This window comes from Caretta caretta, chromosome 21 (assembly GCF_965140235.1).
Source record: "Caretta caretta isolate rCarCar2 chromosome 21, rCarCar1.hap1, whole genome shotgun sequence".
Taxonomy (NCBI): Eukaryota; Metazoa; Chordata; order Testudines; family Cheloniidae; genus Caretta; species Caretta caretta.
Window position 1 is genome coordinate 5533909 of NC_134226.1, and position 18108 is coordinate 5552016.

An 18108-nucleotide genomic window follows, 5' to 3' on the forward strand; every position below is an offset into this window, starting at 1 on the left:
GAGAGAGAAATGCCACAGACTAAGGCAAATTAAATTCAGAGTCCCTTCATGGTGACAGAGACTGGTTTGGGGCAGGGCACTTTTCCAGAGTATAGACAGCTAGTGTCACCCCAAAAGTAGGCTAGTCAGCCAGAATTGCACTGATTCAACACAGCCAAGCTGCAGCTTCTAAGGTGAACTTCTGTGGAGCCCCTAGTGCAGAGTTCAGCTGCTTTCTGTCCCTTGTCCTCACCTCAGCCTTCCTGGAAATACAATTTGCTCTACCCTGCGAGAGATCATGCCCCCTTAGAGCTCAGTAGCCCTCAAAGCTACAATTTTGAGGTGGAGGGAACTTCTGGGCCTATATGTTACTTCTCTGCTGCTTTCTTTCAATCGGCTCCTCCTGGCTTTATACAGCCACAGATTCTCAGTGGAAGGGGATGTTGCACTTGTTTTTCTGGCCAACACTGTTCATTACCAAGGGATCCTTTCTACTTGTCCTCTGGGTCAAATTCATCTCTGTTATTTTGGGGATCTGACTCAATCTCACTGGCTCCATAAAAAGGAGTAAAGATACCAGCCTAACAGTGCTGTAGACCGATGGTTCCTGATATTCCACAGAACAGGTTACAGCACTGTCCGCAGAAAGGCAAGCTGCTGTCTCCTATGCTACTTGCCCAGTATGCTTCAACCATGAGCTCCTCTAGATGTGAGAGGAAAAGCCAGATCTTCTTTGCTTTCTCTGTCCTTGCAGTCCCTGCTGAGACTGGTCACTAGATTGAAACAGTTTTTCACTTCTAAGAAAAGGAGCCTTTAAACACAGTGGGGATTTTTCGGTCTTTAGCCAGTGGGATAAAGTCATTAAAAAAAAAAATCACAAAAATAATCAAAAGTTATAACAATTGCATTTTATTGCAGGAATAATTTTTATTGCTGGAATGCAGGAATAATTACTTGATCACAAAAGGTATAGGTCAATTTATCGGGCAATGGGAAAATCGCTTAGCAAGCTGTTTCTCTACAGTTAAATTTCTACCATCTACTCTTGAGTGTGATTAGATCTAAAAATGCCTCAGGTGATAACACTGGTATCAATCAAAACTAGATCTGGTCAGATTAGGAAGAACGTCTGTTGAGCTGAGTTTAAATCAAGAGGACAGGGAAGATTGCTTTGCTAACCCGTAGATTTTCAGTGGTGTACAGGGAGTTATGAACATCACTGCCCTTAAGGTTAATGTAAATCAGACAGTAGAATAGCCATACACCCACTGTGAATGTATGTATTATAATGCATAAAAGATAAATGTAAGCAGCAATTATGGCAAAGCTGAAGGTTGTTGGTGTAAATTTCCAGCTGCATAGGATCTGAAGCTTGTATGAAAATAAACCTTTAGATCATACAGTTCAATCTAGTTCCTCTACTTGCTTTCACTTTCCTCACACAATTAGGATCACAGATTTCAGCTATTCATTACAATTTTTTAATCTCCCGCTTCAGTTTCTGAATCTCCAGATACAGTTTCTTCAGTTCCAGCAGGGTTCTCAGTTCCGTCAGAGGCACATCACAATGGGCAAACTCTTTACTCTCACGTACCCCTGAACATTCTTCAGTATTGCTTTGTTTTTTCTGTGAAACAGAGAAAGAGGGAATGTGATTATGCTGCAGAAGAGAAGGATTTACCTTTGAAGCATACTTGCTCCTTTTTGGGGTTGAACCCTCAGTCAGTGCGTTACATATATCTGTATCATACGGTCTGTCTGACACAGGCCTGATACTGAAAAGGCCTTCACACCCACAATTCTTATTGATGTCTATAGGGGCTGATAGTTCTAAGCAACTTTGAGACCTTTCTGAACAACTTGCAGAATCAGGCACTTGGATTGTCAACTCCTTGAGCTGGAACCAGGCCTCTATTTGCATTTTCACAGTGCTAAGCACATTGGCAACTACTCATTAAATTTTCTTTATACTGTGCCTAGACCAACAGAAGATATGCCATGTCTCACACCCTGGACTGCATTGGAAGCCTCTCTAATTTATAATATGGCCAAGTTTTCATCCTGTGTGATTTTTACCTACCACACTTTTTTTTAAACCGGAATCAGTGCTACAAAAGGAGAAAATCTCCTACTTCAAAGCATGAGAAAGGATGGGATGGAGGAAGGACATGAGTTTGCTTTCAGATCAATACATTTTCCCCTTCTATTGTATCAATGGCACATCTCCCTACTTGGTCCCATTGCTTCATTAAAACAATGAGGACTCAGACTTAAGAAAATCAAAACACTGTTTTGTTATTACTTTTGTTTTACACTAGAAATTGGACTGAGTACTTCAAGAAATCCAGCGGGAGTGTCATACTTACACATTTGGGTAATGCTGTCCAGTTGCCGTTGGCTGAACAAGTGATACTAAAATTGTCTGTTGTAGGCAGGTACCAATCGTCTGAAAAATGGTACCCGGGAGAGCATTTGAAAGGAATGCTTTCATTTACGTTGTACCACATTTTCTCATCTAATGCATTGACCATTCTTCCATTCTGCACATCTGGCTTTGGACACTGCACTGAAAGGAAAAAGCAGAGGAGAAGGCAGAGGAGATGCACTGTGAGTGCTGCTTATTGCCTGTAATGGAAAGAGGCAGCTATATTGAAGACCCCATGCCTTTGGTTTACTTCACTACAGCTGTTTTGGTTTAATCAGAAAAATAAACTACTTGTAACATCACACCCACAGTGACTCGCTGGAAGAAAACAAACATCATGAGTTCAACAAGAAAAGGGTGTGAGTGAAATCCCATCCAGCACTGTGTATCATGGGCATTTCATGGAGTCATGGGCAGCAGAGCACAGGTGCTTTGCTGGTTCGTTTAAGGAAGTTTTATTGGCAGCCTTGGGACAAATGTGAATGTGAAGTTCACTCCCTTGCACACTTGTGGCCTTCTTCTAAATAGCCTCTTTGGTGTACTGCAGAATTAGCTTCCCCCGCACCCTTGCAGTGAGGAACAATTGCAAGTCAGCGGAGTTGCCTTGGATTTATACAGGTGGAACCAAGGGCAGAACTTGGTCCTTAACAGTGTCTTATGCTTCTATTGTGACTTTCATCCTGCAGGATGCCAAAGGCTTTGATTAGATACCACAGTGACTGGCTCCATACAAACCCCTTAGATAACAGTAAGGAACCCCTTCCCCACAACCACCTCTGGAGAAAGGGGGCAGTAAGCATGAAGGGCTATTTGAGGACTGTCTACAGAATGCAGACCTGAATGGAGAACTTGATTCTCATGCACACTAAGGCCTCTGGCAAGAGAGAGGGACTTAGTGTAAATGAGACTCCGTCCTTAAAGTTTTGTCTGGAAATCAGCCCCCACCACTCCTTCATCTCACATCCAACCTCAACAGAGCAAACTCTACAGAACTGAATGTGTCTACCTCAGAAGGAAGAAAGGCTGAGTCTGCCTTGGTGAGCTTCAAGTCTGTGAATCTGTGGAGCCAGACTTGTAAAACCTGAGGGTTAGCACACTCAGCCATTCCAGCCAAGGAAGTGCTAGTCAATATCAAATTGATTAAGGGGCAGTCAGAAGGTTTGGGGTTTTTTGCAGGCTCAGAAGTCTGTTGTTCATTGGCATTGACTCAGTTGAGTAGTACAGGGTACCACTTTTTCAGATTTTGGTACAAGCAGCCTGGGGTCCTTGATAAGCACCTTTTCTAAACGGGAAAAATCCATCATTAAAGCTGGTCCACTCCTGAAGAAAGCTACTTGGACCTAAACTCTGGGGATGCTTGGTCCTTATCCTATTAAATATATATTCTGCTGATAAATATTTACTTCTTTGGCCTCCCTTCCACAGTATAGCCAGGAAAGTTTTAGCAATGAGTGATTAGTCATAATTAGCATCTTTCTTTGACGTACTTTCCTAATTAATCCTCAAAACACCTCTTCAAGGTAGCTTGGATCCACAATCTCCATTTTTACAGATGGGAAATGGAGGCAGAGAGGAGAAATATCTTGCTCAAGTTGTATGGGGAGACTTTGGCAAACCAGGAAAGTGCCTAAAACCACTATGGCTTATTGCTAAAAGTAGCCAAGTCAGTAGGCTGTAAATTGGCCATTCAGCAGTCTCAGTTTAACCAAGGGGGGTGGGGGTGGGGTTGTGTGCCACAGAGAGGGCAGCTTGACCCCACGTCCTTCCTGATAAGAACTGTGTTCAAGTTGCTGATACATGCATCTTAGAAGAGCAGGATGTGCCCCATGAATGTCTATTGGGGCCTCAAGGCTGCCAACAGCTGGTTAATCAATAATCAGAAGGAACCTCTTGCTTGACCATTGAAACTGCTTACTTAACAAGTTTGCTTTAAAGGACATGTCATTCTATTACTAATGTATAAATAGGGGGAAAAAGTTTGAGGTAGGGGGACTCTTCAGGACTGGACTCTCTCTCTGGATGCATCTTGTGTTTCCCACTGGCAGACGAACTGCCGCTGTGCCACTCGAGAGCCACACTCAGCTTTGGTAATGATCAAGGGTTGGGGGTGTTTTACGAACCTGTTGCAGACGAGTGTATAGGTGCTTGAGACTAAGTAAAGTTTAGCTGTAAGTGAAAGCACTCTTGTGTTGTCCTGTTTGTGCCAGCCATTGATCAGTCGGATGGCCGTGTCTCCCTTGATTTACTTCCTGACACCACCTCGCACAGAGTAAAAGTTACCAAGAGCTTTGGGTTGAAAGAACCCCGGGTACCAAAGTCACACAGGGAGACTCGCCTGGGGCAGGAAGAGGGTAAGAACTCAAGGTCCTTGGTTTCCAGTGCTGTGCTCAGACCACCTCTTCCCCTACGGTGCTGTTACTAGGGCTCAGCGTACACGTGCCAGACCAATCACCATACCTCAGTTCATCATTTACACTTACCTGGCTGACAACTTGGCACAGGAGGATTCCAGGTGTTGTCATCCTGACACTGACTCTCTCTACTGCCATGGAGCAGGTAGCCTTCCTTGCAGGAGACCCGAACAGTGACACCGTATGTAAACGGTTGCCTTGTCGAAGTCATTCTTCCATTTTCAACCTCTGGCCTCGGACAGCGAACCACTGAGGGAAAACAACAAAATGGTTCATGCTACGTCAGAGACAGGGAACAAATCAAAGCCAATACACTTAAATAGCAGCTCATCTGTTTCCAGGCACACTAAACATGGCGGGTAAAAAAACAAAAAAAACCCAGCTACGTAAGAATATCAGATTCTTAACCGTTTAGCAGACCTCTGTGTGGAAAAATGTCTTTATCTCCATGGGCCGGTGCAGCAAGTAGTTACTCACGGCACTGGATTCACAGTGACACTGAGACTATTGTGAGGTGGGAAACTTTATATGGCAGGTTTGGTAGGTGGGTGAATGCTTTCAATGCTGTTCTCTTTTCTGCAGGTTCCTATTGCCAAGTCAAGGCACCAGGGTTATTCCATTTTTTTGGAATCAGGCTGTTCCCTCAAACGCTCTCTGATGTTGCATCCAGAAGGACTCATACCTAAAGGGATGATTCCAGGACAGCTGGGTTGGGAACCAGATCCAAGAGATGGGTCAGTGGGGTGGGGGAATAAGTCACCGGGAGTGAGACTCACGCCTCAGCTGGGACACAGGTCTAATGGCTGGTGGCACTGGCCAGTGAGAAAATCAGTAGGGGGTAATTTTTATATGTTTGAAAACAGGGGTCTGTGGTGGAGGAGGTTCAGTGGTGGTTCCAGGCACCGTAACCCTCCTTAGCTGCTCTCTAGCTCTGCCTGGGGTTAGTATCTCAGAGCCCATTCTCAAATCCCCTGATGCACCTGCCAAGCTGTACATGTTAAGAATCTCCCACATGCAGGGGAATCCTGCTGCTCCCACAGCACTCACTATTCCATGTGGGCTGCAAGAACAGCTGCTCCTGCTGGGATCCTTCACATGGAAGTTAGAAGATCTACCTGGTTATTTTAACAGCTATAGGATCTATTCAGCTTCGGCAGTTTGCAGCTAACACTGCCGCGGAGCCATCTGCACTCCGGGGTGGGGTTTGCCGCCAGACCGGGAAGGATAATGCACCACCACAAACGAAAAGCCTTAGTTTCCACCCAGGGATCCATACGGATGGGGATACCTTGGGCCAGTGCAGCCTGAGTGCCATAGCCACACCCTCTCTTGGCTTTTCACCACCCACGTCAGCGGTAATCCTGGATTTCAAAGATGATTGTGGGATGGATGAGGAGCGGCAGGCAGCTCTGCTCAGTTTCAGCCCCACTTACAAAAAGTGTTGGGACACTCTGCGTGGGTCTCCGGAAAGTACCCTCTACCCTTTGTAATTTAGAGTCATGTAGAATGACTTACCTTTGCACTGTGGGGCAGGCCCACTCCACATCATATTTACCCCATCAGATGTGCAATAAATGGAGGACTCTCCAATCAGTGACAAACCGTCTCCGCAGCTATATGTCACTTGTGATTCATAGGGGAAATATTCCTTCATTCCACCATTGTGCAGCCCATTCATGATAGGTGGAGGTCGGCCACAGGCTACAAATGGATAGAAACAATGTAAGGCCTGATGCTCCTCTCATTGACTCAGGCAACAACTAGGGCAGCCCATGAAGTTACAGGGGCATCCAGCACTTGGTATTTAGACCATAGGTAAATTCTCTTTAATGGGGGCTGTTGATGCTCAGCTGCTTGAAAGATCAGTCTGTTGGTCAGACCACCCCCCTATAGTGCTTAATCCTTCCAGAATCTCCTAGGCAAACATCCCAACCCTCCCTGGGTCCCCCAACAAGTGTCTCAGTCCCACTACCCACTGTGGAACCTTCCCACAACATCTCCCGCAGTGTAATAACTATCCCACTGCTGCTGCCCATCCATACCGAATGAAGAGGAGGAATGACTGTAGAAGATGTTATCAGGGGCCTGAGCCAGGACTAATGGGAGGAAATTAAGAAAAGGAAATTTTAGGCTGAACATTAGGCAGTGCTTAATTTGTAATTAAAGAGGTGCTGGGGCTCAAACAATTGTGTTTTTTTTAACTTTCAGAACTGATGCACCATGCCCAGAGGTGTCAGGGCTCTGAACTGCCAAGCCCTGGCACAAATTAAGCAACGACAGTATGAAAAAAAAACTTACTGCAAGTGAGATCTAAGACTCTTCAATAATCTAAGAAAAGGGGTGGGAGTCCCTTCGGCTGACACATTTAACTTTCAGCCAGAAGCAGGCCTGGAGATTAGACTGTAGGGAATACTTACATGTTGATCCCCCTCCCCCAGAATTGGACGAGGTCATCGGATAGAAGACAGATGAAAAAGCCCTTTGGCTATTTATTAATGATCTGTGGGGATCCTTCCAATATATCCTCCTAGAAGTTGAGATGTAGGGAGGCAGCCTTCCTGCTGTTGTTACTAAGATCATATGGTGGCATATTTCTTCTTAATGGTAGGTTCTCTTCTCATTTATACTTACTTTTATCACAAAATGGTACTGGGGGGTGCCACATCCCGTCACTTCGGCACACAATCCCCTCACTGCCTCTGAGGATGTAGCCAGGATCACATTGAAACACAATACGGTTGGCATATGTATATTCAGTTTTAACTGGATAGATCTGTTTTCCATTTTCAACCACTGGCTTTGAACAACTTATCTCTGAGGAACACCAACAGAGTTTTAGATGTTTTTGTTCAGAATAAGATAGAAGAAAAAAAGTCACGGTAGAGACATTTTCTACAACAGAGACTTTACCAGCAGGGTCTGAACCGTTTGCAAGCATCTGAACACTGACACGAACATCAATTTCCTTAATTTTTGTTTTTAAAGACCCTACTTCCTAAAAGAAGTTTTGTTTCATGGGTGTCACAGTAAAAGGAAGATGGCTAAGAGTGTCTTCTCCAAAAGCTCTGTATAATATCCGAGGAGGACACTGCAGGATGGCGTAGTGTGACAAGGTTTTACTGTTCTGAGTTTGGGACAGTTGAGAGAGACTCATAAGTGGCCCAGCCACACATTGCTCACACATGCCATATTCAGTGCCTAATAGAGCCTTTATACCGCAGCACACTGGCTTGAATTTGGGATATGCCATGTGTTACAGCTAATCATTTACCTGGTGCTGTTTTTATTTTATTTATCTTCCACCTGCAAAACCAGGATCTTAGACCTTGTCTACACTGTGAGAAAAGACCCTTGGTATGACTATGTCTGGCCTGGGTCAGCTGGGAGAGATAGTTCAGTGGTTTGAGCATTGGCCTGCTAAACCCAGGGTTGTAAGTTCAATCCTTGAGGGGGCCATTTAGGGATCTGGGGCAAAAATTGGGGATTGGTCCTGCTTTGAGCAGGGGGTTGGACTAGATGACCTCCTGAGGTCCCTTCCAACCCTGATATTCTATGACTCAGGCTCATCACCGTGCTTGGGCTGTAAAATTGCATGGCCTGTGGGGCTGTAAAATTGCAGTGCAGACGTTTGGGTCTGGACTGAAGCCTGGCCTTTGAGGCCCTGTGAGGAGGGAGAGACTCAGGGCTTGGGCTCCATCCTGAGCCTCAAAGTCTATCCTGCAATTTTTAGTCCCATAGCCTGGGCCTGAGTCAGCTGACCCAGGCTGAGACTTGGTGCTGTGGGGTTATGTGGGTTTTTTTTTTTTTAATCACAATGTAGACGTACACTTTTGCAGAACATCTGATCCATGATATTACGGGTAAGTAACCTCAAAATTACCTAAAATAGCTAATGTAACTACATAGATAAGTCTGATATCTCAGGACCTGGTAGGTCCTAACAGCAAGTGTTTGTCCCACTAGAAAGGGGGATTCTTGGACTTTTAACGATATATAGCACTCACCGATTTCTAGCCCTGGTAGCTTACCAGACATTCTACTTCAATCCTTTCAGTGGTGCAGAACTGAATTTTTATTATTGCCCATTCTGAGCCTCAAGCCAGTGTAATCCTGAGGGGCTGGAGGGACTTGGAAATGCCATATTTGACGGGGAAGGAACATTTGCCACAGTATTGTAAGTTATGTATGTAATACGTGTGTGTGTGTGTGTGTGTGTGTGTGTGTGTGTGTGAGAGAGAGAGAGAGAGAGAGAGATGTTTGGGGCTGCTTATTGGGATGTTCAAAGTTCTTGGATTAGGGTGAGCAGGCAGCGTACAGCTGAACAGGTCAAAAGTTGTACAATAAATGCAGTTCCTCACATCACACTGGTATCACCATGTCTACGGTACAGACACATTCACACAGCCAATTGCTCAATGTGTGCTGGACCAGATTTTCAGAGATGCTGAGCACCCCACCACTCCAGCTACAGCCAGAGATCTGGAGTTGCTCAGCACCTGGGGGCCAACCAGGCCCTAAAGTGTCCCCCTCCCTGCCATAAGCTATTAAATTGCTCTTAAATTTGTATATCAACTAAAAGCAAAGAAAATTCAGCCAAAAATTGAGTTACTTACTCTGACATAATTCTGAGACTTTAGGCCATGTAAAATTTGTAAGACAGGTCAAATGAGGAGATACTCCAGGGATGGGTGTGTAACCTGGTCTGCAGGAGTAGGTCACTACGGTACCAACTAGAAACTCTCTGTGATTGCTTCTGTCAGCGTAGGCAAATGCTGGTGGGTAGGAACATCTCCCTAACAATCCAAAACAAGACAGAGATCTGTAAAAGTCATTTAACCCTGAAACCTATGGAGAATGAAGCATCCTCATAAGAATGTGGCATGTGAGACCCAGCTGTGGAAATCAGTGGCCTACATTCTGCTCACCACTGCACTGAGCACAGTAACTGCAATGATATAAAACAACTAGGGCTGAATTATGGGCTTGGGTACGCGACAATGCACAGTTATGGGGGACACAAACTGCAATGACTACCTGCTTTACAGGTGACAGTAATAGTAAGCAATGAGAAACATGAATAGCAGTAATCTATGGTGAAGTGGTGTGATGCTAGCCCCTGCATGGAATTAAAAGGAGAACTGCTACATTGTTAAATACATCACCTTGCTTGAAAACATAAGTTTTCCATTATGAAGAAATGGAATAAAGAGTTAGTATCTTTTAGCAAATTTCTATTTGCATAGCACCTTTTCTGAGGAGCTTTATAAACATCGGTGAGTGAATTCTCACCATACCCTTCTAGAGGTAGACACATGAAAATAAGGAATCTCCATCTTCTATACTGTCACAGGGATACTTCAGGTGGCGTGTCTAGCTTTTGTAAAATGAAAGTCACAGGCGCTTTCTTGCTCTCTTGCATGAAAGGTGTTTTCTTTGTCCTCCCTTGAGCTGGGAAATGACTGGCACCAAAACATCCCATGAACAAAAACCCAGAAATCAAAATACAGCTTTTCCTCTCTGCAGTCCTCCCAGTTTAGTGCCTTTAGTGCAGTTTAGTTCACTGCCCCAGCATTTGAATTACCTCCCAAACCCAGAGCTGTTTTTATCTGGTGTTAGGGTGACCAGATGTCCCGATTTTATAGGGACAGTCCTGATTTTTGGGTCTTTTTCTTATATAGACTCCTATTACCCCCGACCCCCTGTCCCGATTTTTCACATTTGCTGTCTGGTCACCCTATCTGGTGTTGACTGGCCTCAGACTCTGCTCTCCGCAACAAGCCTCACCTGGTCTTTCAGTATGAAACCCGGGTAATTAGCCCCTGTCTTTTCCCACCAATTGCTTTCCCCTGGGGTCTGAACACTCTGGTGCTCATTTGATTCCCAAAAGAAAGTGAGAAAGGAACTTCAACAGAAAAAGGCTGCAGCCTAGATAGACATAAAGTGGAAGAAAGGAAGCCGGGGGGAAAAAGACAGACCATCTATTACACACCATTCATATCATATTCACTCAGTGATACGACATGCAACATCATGAGGGTTATAGACGACAGAAAGTTGCCCCAATATAGACACCCCACAAAGCATCACAATACTCTGGCACACACTTACCTAGGTCACAAACGGGTTGCTGCGGATACCACTTGCCATCAGCTTGGCATTGAATCCTGTCCGCGCCCCTGAGGAGGTAACCAGGATCACACTGAAACATTACACTGGTTCTGTATGTATAGTTATGTGGGAGTGGAGATTTCTGGCTTCCATGTTGAATATGTGGGACTGGACACTGAGTCTCTGCAAAACACCAAAGTACCGATTAATCCTCCCCACACCTCTGCAAGGCAAATAAGGAAGGAAACTACAAACAGAGAAACTGAGGCAGAGCAGAAAGAGACGTGCCCAAAAGCCTGAGAGGAAGACAATGGCAGAACCAGGATTAGAACTCAGAGTTCTCCATTGCCCAGCCATGTGCTGGTACTGCACCACCTCTCCATATATTGTAATTATTCAGAATTTGAGCATGTGTGCCAGAGAAGTGGTCATAGCACAGTCATATACATCCCACTCACAAGATGATACAGCAAAATGTCATCTAATGTCACCTACGCACTGGCTTTCTTTGCTGCAGTTGACAAGGTAGCTTTTGTTACAAGAAAACTCAAGACTGACACTATATGTAAACACAAATATTTTTGTAAAAAAATGATTCAAAAATCTTTTTTACCTTCGCACTGAGGCGTAGGCTCACTCCAGGTTGGAGTGACCTCATCACCAGCTATACACTGAATGGAGGTTTTTCCAACAAGTGAGAAGCCTCTGTCACATCTGTAAGTTACCAATGATCCAACAACAAAAACTTTCTTGCGCCAGTCACTGTGCTGGCCATGGGAGATGTTCGGAGGTTGGGCACAAACTAGAATTAAAGAGAGAAAAATACATTGTTTATACAGTAGATAAAAATCTCTAAGAAGAAAAGGAGGTGACAGATTCCCAGCATTTCCTGATGCCATTACAGCAAAAAAACAAAAACAAACAGTCTTTCCATAATACATGGAAGAACACCCAAGGTATGTCCAACAACCTGCTATCTCGGTGGTCATCTCTTGCTGTGCATGGCATCAGGACAGCACACACAAAAATGATGAAAAGTTGGTTAAGTATTTATGTGGCCATTTGGCTGCTGTGACAGTCATTCACATGCTCCATGAACAGCACTGAAACACGGATGATGATGATCCAGAGAGATGCTGAATGCCTGCAGCTTCCATTGACTAGAAGGTCAGGCCTTGACGCAGTAAATTGGCCCTGTTATACTTCCACGCCTCCAAATCCAGATCTGAACCTCTTCCAACTGCTCAAAGGTCTCCCAGCTTCCCAATCTTCCTCCAAGCTACCAAACCCTCTGAGTCCCCCAACAAACACCACAGCCCCACACCCACAACAGAACCTTCCCTGTAGATACACAGAGCCATCTTTATCCCCAGCTGCCCATCTCTTCCAAACTGGCGAAGGGGGAGATTAGTTAGGGCGACACAAGGGGATAGCACTCGGTCTGAGGAGTAATATAGTTTTTCTTAAGGGTTGGTTTTAGTCGTTGGAGGTCACCCATGGAATTAATACACATTTTCATTGCATGATGGTAAACTAGTCCCAGGGCTGCTCATGTACATAAACCACAGCTTGGAAAATGCCTTTGAGTGAAGAAAATTGTCACAAGGCCTTTGGAAAATAACTGGATGTCTCAAAACTCTTTTCAGGTGCTAAGCATTTTGAGACCTGATCCCCCCAACAGACACAGAGCTGCAGTTTGCATTTGCATTGTATCCTCCCTTAAGAGGAGAATAGGGGGACAGCATCTTTAATCTGTACCAAGAGCTCCACACAACCCCCAGTAACAAAGGTTGCTATGAGATGCACTGAATTTCAGGGTCCCAGCCTGTAAGCGACTGGGTCATACTCAGGCTGGCCTAGCAGTCACAGCTGGGACTACCCACCAGGGACAGGAGCCACCAGGCCAGAGTTGGAAGAATCTCAGTTCTCCATCATTTATACTGACCTGGTTCGCAAACTGGTATGGCAGGATCCCATTTGCCATCATGATTGCAGCGAATCTGAGCATTTCCATTGATACTGCCTTTGATACCATGCCCAAAATCACATTCAATTGTAACACTGTCCCCAAATGCATAGGTCTCCTCTCCAGGTCTAGGCATAGGTGCCTGTGTTCCATTGTTAACATCTGGAGCTGGACAACGAATTTCTGAGAAACACCAACAGCGTTAAATCACAGCAAAAACAATTGTGTGGCTGCAGATTCATTTGACCCAGTGGAGCTGAATTCTTTGCAAGCTATAGAAAATTGGCATTTCCTTGACATTGAGCATGTGAAAAGTTGTACAATAAATGCAGTTTATTTATTTTGTTACAAGAAAACTCAAGACTGACACTATATGTAAACACAAATATTTTTGTAGTCATCCTTCCATTTTCAACCACTGAGGGAAAACAGCCAAGATGTTGGTGCTAAGTCTAAGACAGGGAACAACGAAAGCCAAGACATGCAGAGGACAGCTGGATCTATCTTCCAAGCAATCTGAACATTGTGAAAAAACACACAGCCACAAAAGATCACCACATTTTCTTAATCTTGCCGTTGACCTTTGTGTTTAAGGAAAGTTCTTATTTCCACAGGCAGTCGCAACAGATCATTTCTTATTGCACTGGATTCGTGATGAAATTTGACTATTGGCAGGTCTCCTGGGGGAATTATGGGACTACTGGAGATGGGGCAATGCAGCATTCAATACATGAACACCTTCCATGCTGCCAGCTCCTCGCTGCAGCTTCCTGCTGCTGAGTCAAGACACCGGGGTCATTTCAACTTTTTGGATTCAGACTGTTCCTGCAAACGCACTGCTATCGCAGGACTGCAGGCTTAAGGGGATGCTGCCGGGACAGTTATACTGGGAACCAGTAGCCAGAATAAAGGTCAGGCACAGGTGGTGGAGAAATCAGTGTGAAAGGAGGACAAGCATTAGCTTGGATGTGGGTCAGACAGCAGATCACATATATGGGTGCTGGGTGAGAGAGGAAACTGGCAGTGTGCGTCTCAGGGAGTAGGTTGTTGGGAACATTTAAGGCACTGGAAAGGAGTGGTCAGCAATGGGATGGCAGAGAGTGAATGGGTTATGGGGACACATTGCGCCAAATCATTCAAAAATCTTTTCTGCCCTTTCCCAATACGAGTCATTTTAGTGCAATGCAGAATGAATTACCTTTGCACTGAGGGGTAGGCTCGCTCCAGGTTGGAGTGACCTCATCACCAGCTATACACTGAATGGAGGTTTTTCCAACAAGTGAGAAGCCTCTGTCACATTTGTAAGTTACCGATGATCCAACAACAAAAACTTTCTTGCGCCAGTCACTGTGCTGGCCATGGGAGATGTTCGGAGGTTGGGCACAAACTAGAATTAAAGAGAGAAAAATACATTATTTAAGAGACTGGGTCATATTCAGGCTAGCCTAGCAGTTACAGCTGGGCTGAAGACTGCCCACCAGGGACAGGAGCCACCAGGCCAGAGTTGGAAGAATCACAGTTCTCCACCATTTATACTGACCTGGTTCGCAAACTGGTATGGCAGGATCCCATTTGCCATCATGACTGCAGCGAATCTGAGCATTTCCATTGATACTGCCTTTGATACCATGCCCAAAATCACATTCAATTGTAACACTGTCCCCAAATGCATAGGTCTCCTCTCCAGGTCTAGGCATAGGTACCTGTGTTCCATTGTTAACATCTGGAGCTGGACAACGAATTTCTGAGAAACACCAACAGCAGCAACAGCGTTAAATCACAGCAAAGACAATTGTGTGGCTGCAGATTCATTTGACCCGGTGGAGCTGAATGCTTTGCAAGCTATAGAAAATTGGCATTTCCTTGACATTGCTGAGGAGGCTTCGGTTTAGAGAAAGTTTTGTCTTCTGGGCAGAAACAGCATGTGGGTTAAGGGATTTCATTTTCACTGTTCTTATGGGCAGCTGTTCTGATTGCAACTGGCAGGGTATTTTTGGCCTTCATCACAGATAGAGTCAGTGAGTAGCACTGGCTGTGTTATGACCATACTGTGTATAAAAAGGCAGGTGATACGGCGTGATCTATCTTGATTGCTATCTACTTTAGGTTCAGATGGAGATGGTCGATGGGGGCAACAGATCTGTCCGTAAGCATAGAAATGTACAGGTGGCAGATTTTAAGAGGCACAATATGGAATTCATAGCCTGGGGGTATATGCAAACTTTAAGCTACCTTTGTACCTTCCCAGTACTGGACTGCTCCACACAGACAGCCCTGGGGACCTGTGCCCAGCTGCCGATGGGTTTGGCTTCAGCTTTACCCAGAATCTCTGCAGTTCTATGTGCTGTGACCTGCCCCAACACACCCCTCCCACTGGCACACTACTTACCCCAACCTTGCTCGAGGCTCCTGGGAAGACAGCCCTATTGTAGTCTTCTGCAGTTCCTGCATGGGTGGAGTCCTCTTCTGGATGGATCCAGGGCATCTAAAGACCTGTTCTGTTACTCTGGACATTTTACTTGGAGTAAAGGGGCCAGACTGGGAGTGAGGATCGCACCTCAAATTGTTAACCATAAACCCCTGGGTTAGCAGGAAGAGAAGACCCTGACTATCCCTCCTTCTCTCTCACCCCCATCGCTACACTTTGAACCACACACAAGCCGACTATAAGCATAATCTCCCTATTGGTGTTAAATTTGCTCAATTAAAACAAAGATAATTTAGCCAAATACTTACTCTGACAAAAGTTGAGAGCTGAAGACCATGTCGAATTTTGAAGACAAGTAACATGCCCTTGCCGTATTCCAGCAATCAGCTCATAACCTGGGAGGCAGCCATATTTAACCACCATCCCGACTGGAATCAATGTGCCAACATTAGTCTTCTGAACAGCATTGGGAATGTCAGGTGGATCAACACAATGACCTACGGGTAAAACATGAAGAATGTAAGGACATCCTTAGCCAGGAAAACCTATTGAGGTGAAATCTTCTCAACAAGAATGTGATGTGAGAGACATAGCTGGGGAAAATCAGAGGTCCATATTCTACTCTCTCTCGCTCAGATCCATGCAATCCCATTACTCAGAATTTAACTCAGTCATTTGCAAGGAAACCGCATAGAAAATACAACAAAAACAAATGGGAATATGGGTGGCAGTCACTATATGATTCTAGCTTGCGTTTGGAATTAGAAAGGGAAATGCAAGGCCCTACACTAAACCTGACAGTGTTTCTGTTTGTCTGTAACATGCAGTGTTGTTGTAGTGGTCATGGTCCCAGGAGATTAGAAAGAGACAAGGTGGGCGAGGGATTAGCTTTTATTGGTGAGAGACACAAGCTTAGAGCTTGCACAGAGCTCTTCTTGGTGTTGGTAACATGATAACTTCTGAACACCACATCCAATCAACTCCACAATTCCCAGGCATCAGTAGGCAGAAGCCTGTTGGTTTTGGTGGAATGTGGACAATCGGAAGAGGGATGGGGAACAAACAGAGCTTCTTGCATCTGATAATTGTCAATAGATCAGAGAACTGGTTGATCTCAGCCATTAACACCGTCTAGCAGAATACCTGCCATCTCAACACCGCCTGTTCTCCCAGTACCATTTAAAATGAGGACACCTTGAAGGACTTCTGTCCCAGACAGGAAGAAAAGAAGCAAAAACAGGGTTTGGGGAAAAGATGGTACACACTGAACCCTGGTCCAGAGGGGAGACGGAGCCACACAGAGCCATGGCATGAGGGAGGAGATATCAAGGAGTCTTGGGAAAGGAGCGGAGTGGGAAGGTGGCTCACAGGATCTTGTGGGGGAGAATGGAGGAACGAAAGAAGCCCAGTGGTGCGTGCAATGAGCTCAGCCTACAGACGTAACCAAGTGTCCAAACCTCTAGTTAATTTCAAACTATAGAATGGTTTAAACCGGAATCCCTGTTTTCAGCAGACAAGTCATCATGGGGCTGTCTCAGCCCAGTGAGATTCCGGCTTATACTGCCGTGACAATTTCCTCTTTTTTTAAAAAACAAACCATCAAACTGGTTGCACAACTGCAATCTGTGTTCAGTTCCGTGCACATCCCCACAGGCAAGCCAGAAGCACTGTTCCTGAGCCATCTTGTGTATCTAGCATCAGTCAGGCTGGGCAGACTGCGCACTGCAGATCTCGCATGGAGATTTTCTCAACAAGTCAGTTATGTTAAGTAGCAATTACATTAGCAGTGGTCCTATTCCGGTCACAATCACACTGATCAGGCACCAGGGAAATGCTGGTCACTATTAGACGTTAGACCCTCTATTCAAACACCACCTGGCACTGACCTGTCATCCACATAGTTCAAATTTGTGAGTGGCTGGCCTGTTAAACCTGGTAATGATCCTTCATTTCGATAACACTGTTATGAAGGAGGCTGGGTGACCCTCGTTGAAGCGATGGGCATGATAACAGCTGCCCCCCATCCAGGATAAATATCAGACACAGTTAAGCTCCTTTATAGAGTAAGTTGGATAAAACCATAGGAGCCACTGCCCAGACACAGGCTGCAAGCAAGGCTGGTAAGTTTTGTCTGAAGGCTGTGCGCATGTAAGTCCGTGAACAGAAGCACCCAGGAAACAGGCAGAGAGAACTAGCCCAGGCAGCCAGAAGCAGACAAAGAAGGAGCAGGAAAGCCAAGGAGATGGCAAGAAATGCACTGGTAACGGGGCTCAAGAGGAAATGGAGAGAGAGCGAGCTTTTCTATAGTGTGCTGACAGGAACGAGGCTTGGAACTGTGAGCAAAAAACCTGTCTCCGGTGTGATTCCTACTGTTTCGGGGAATCAGGACTCTTGTCTACCTTCTCTGTGAATAAACAGGATTGCACCAGAGAAATACCGAGCTCGATCATCAATTTCTCCTCTTAACAGAAACAGCCTGCAAGACACTGCGTATTGGCTCACCGCTCAGGGGTAACAGTACTTTTCAACCTGTGGCGTCCAAGCATTTACAGTGTGAGCTCAACTTGAAACATGGGAGTTGTCCCATGGACGTCAACACTACCTGTGTGCTTAAAGTTAAGCACATGCTCAAGAGCTTTGTGGAATGGGGCCTTAAGGAAAGAAAAGCACCACCTCCATTTGGAGCTGCAGGAGAACCGTAGCAGGCAGAGCTGGACTTTGGCCAGGAAACAAGAATCAGTGCGGTAAGAATGGCATGGGATCTTCAGTGACCACAAGCGCCCAGGAGCTT

General features: G+C 45.3%; 1 protein-coding gene across 1 annotated transcript in view; it reads right to left on the minus strand.

Annotated features, from left to right (window-relative positions):
• Positions 1–872: 872 nt before the first annotated feature.
• LOC125625262 (complement receptor type 1) overlaps positions 873–18108 on the minus strand; it is a 52398-nt gene continuing 35162 nt past the window's right edge. The window contains exons 21-32 of the mRNA XM_075122124.1: positions 15626–15814; positions 14430–14633; positions 14088–14276; positions 12869–13072; positions 11537–11725; positions 10924–11106; positions 9429–9608; positions 7447–7629; positions 6331–6516; positions 4885–5064; positions 2346–2545; positions 873–1606 (exon numbers count right to left, since the gene is read on the minus strand). Coding sequence (XP_074978225.1) covers positions 1451–1606; positions 2346–2545; positions 4885–5064; positions 6331–6516; positions 7447–7629; positions 9429–9608; positions 10924–11106; positions 11537–11725; positions 12869–13072; positions 14088–14276; positions 14430–14633; positions 15626–15814 — 2243 coding nt within the window. The 3' untranslated portion in view covers positions 873–1450. The remainder of the gene's footprint in view (positions 1607–2345; positions 2546–4884; positions 5065–6330; positions 6517–7446; positions 7630–9428; positions 9609–10923; positions 11107–11536; positions 11726–12868; positions 13073–14087; positions 14277–14429; positions 14634–15625; positions 15815–18108) is intronic.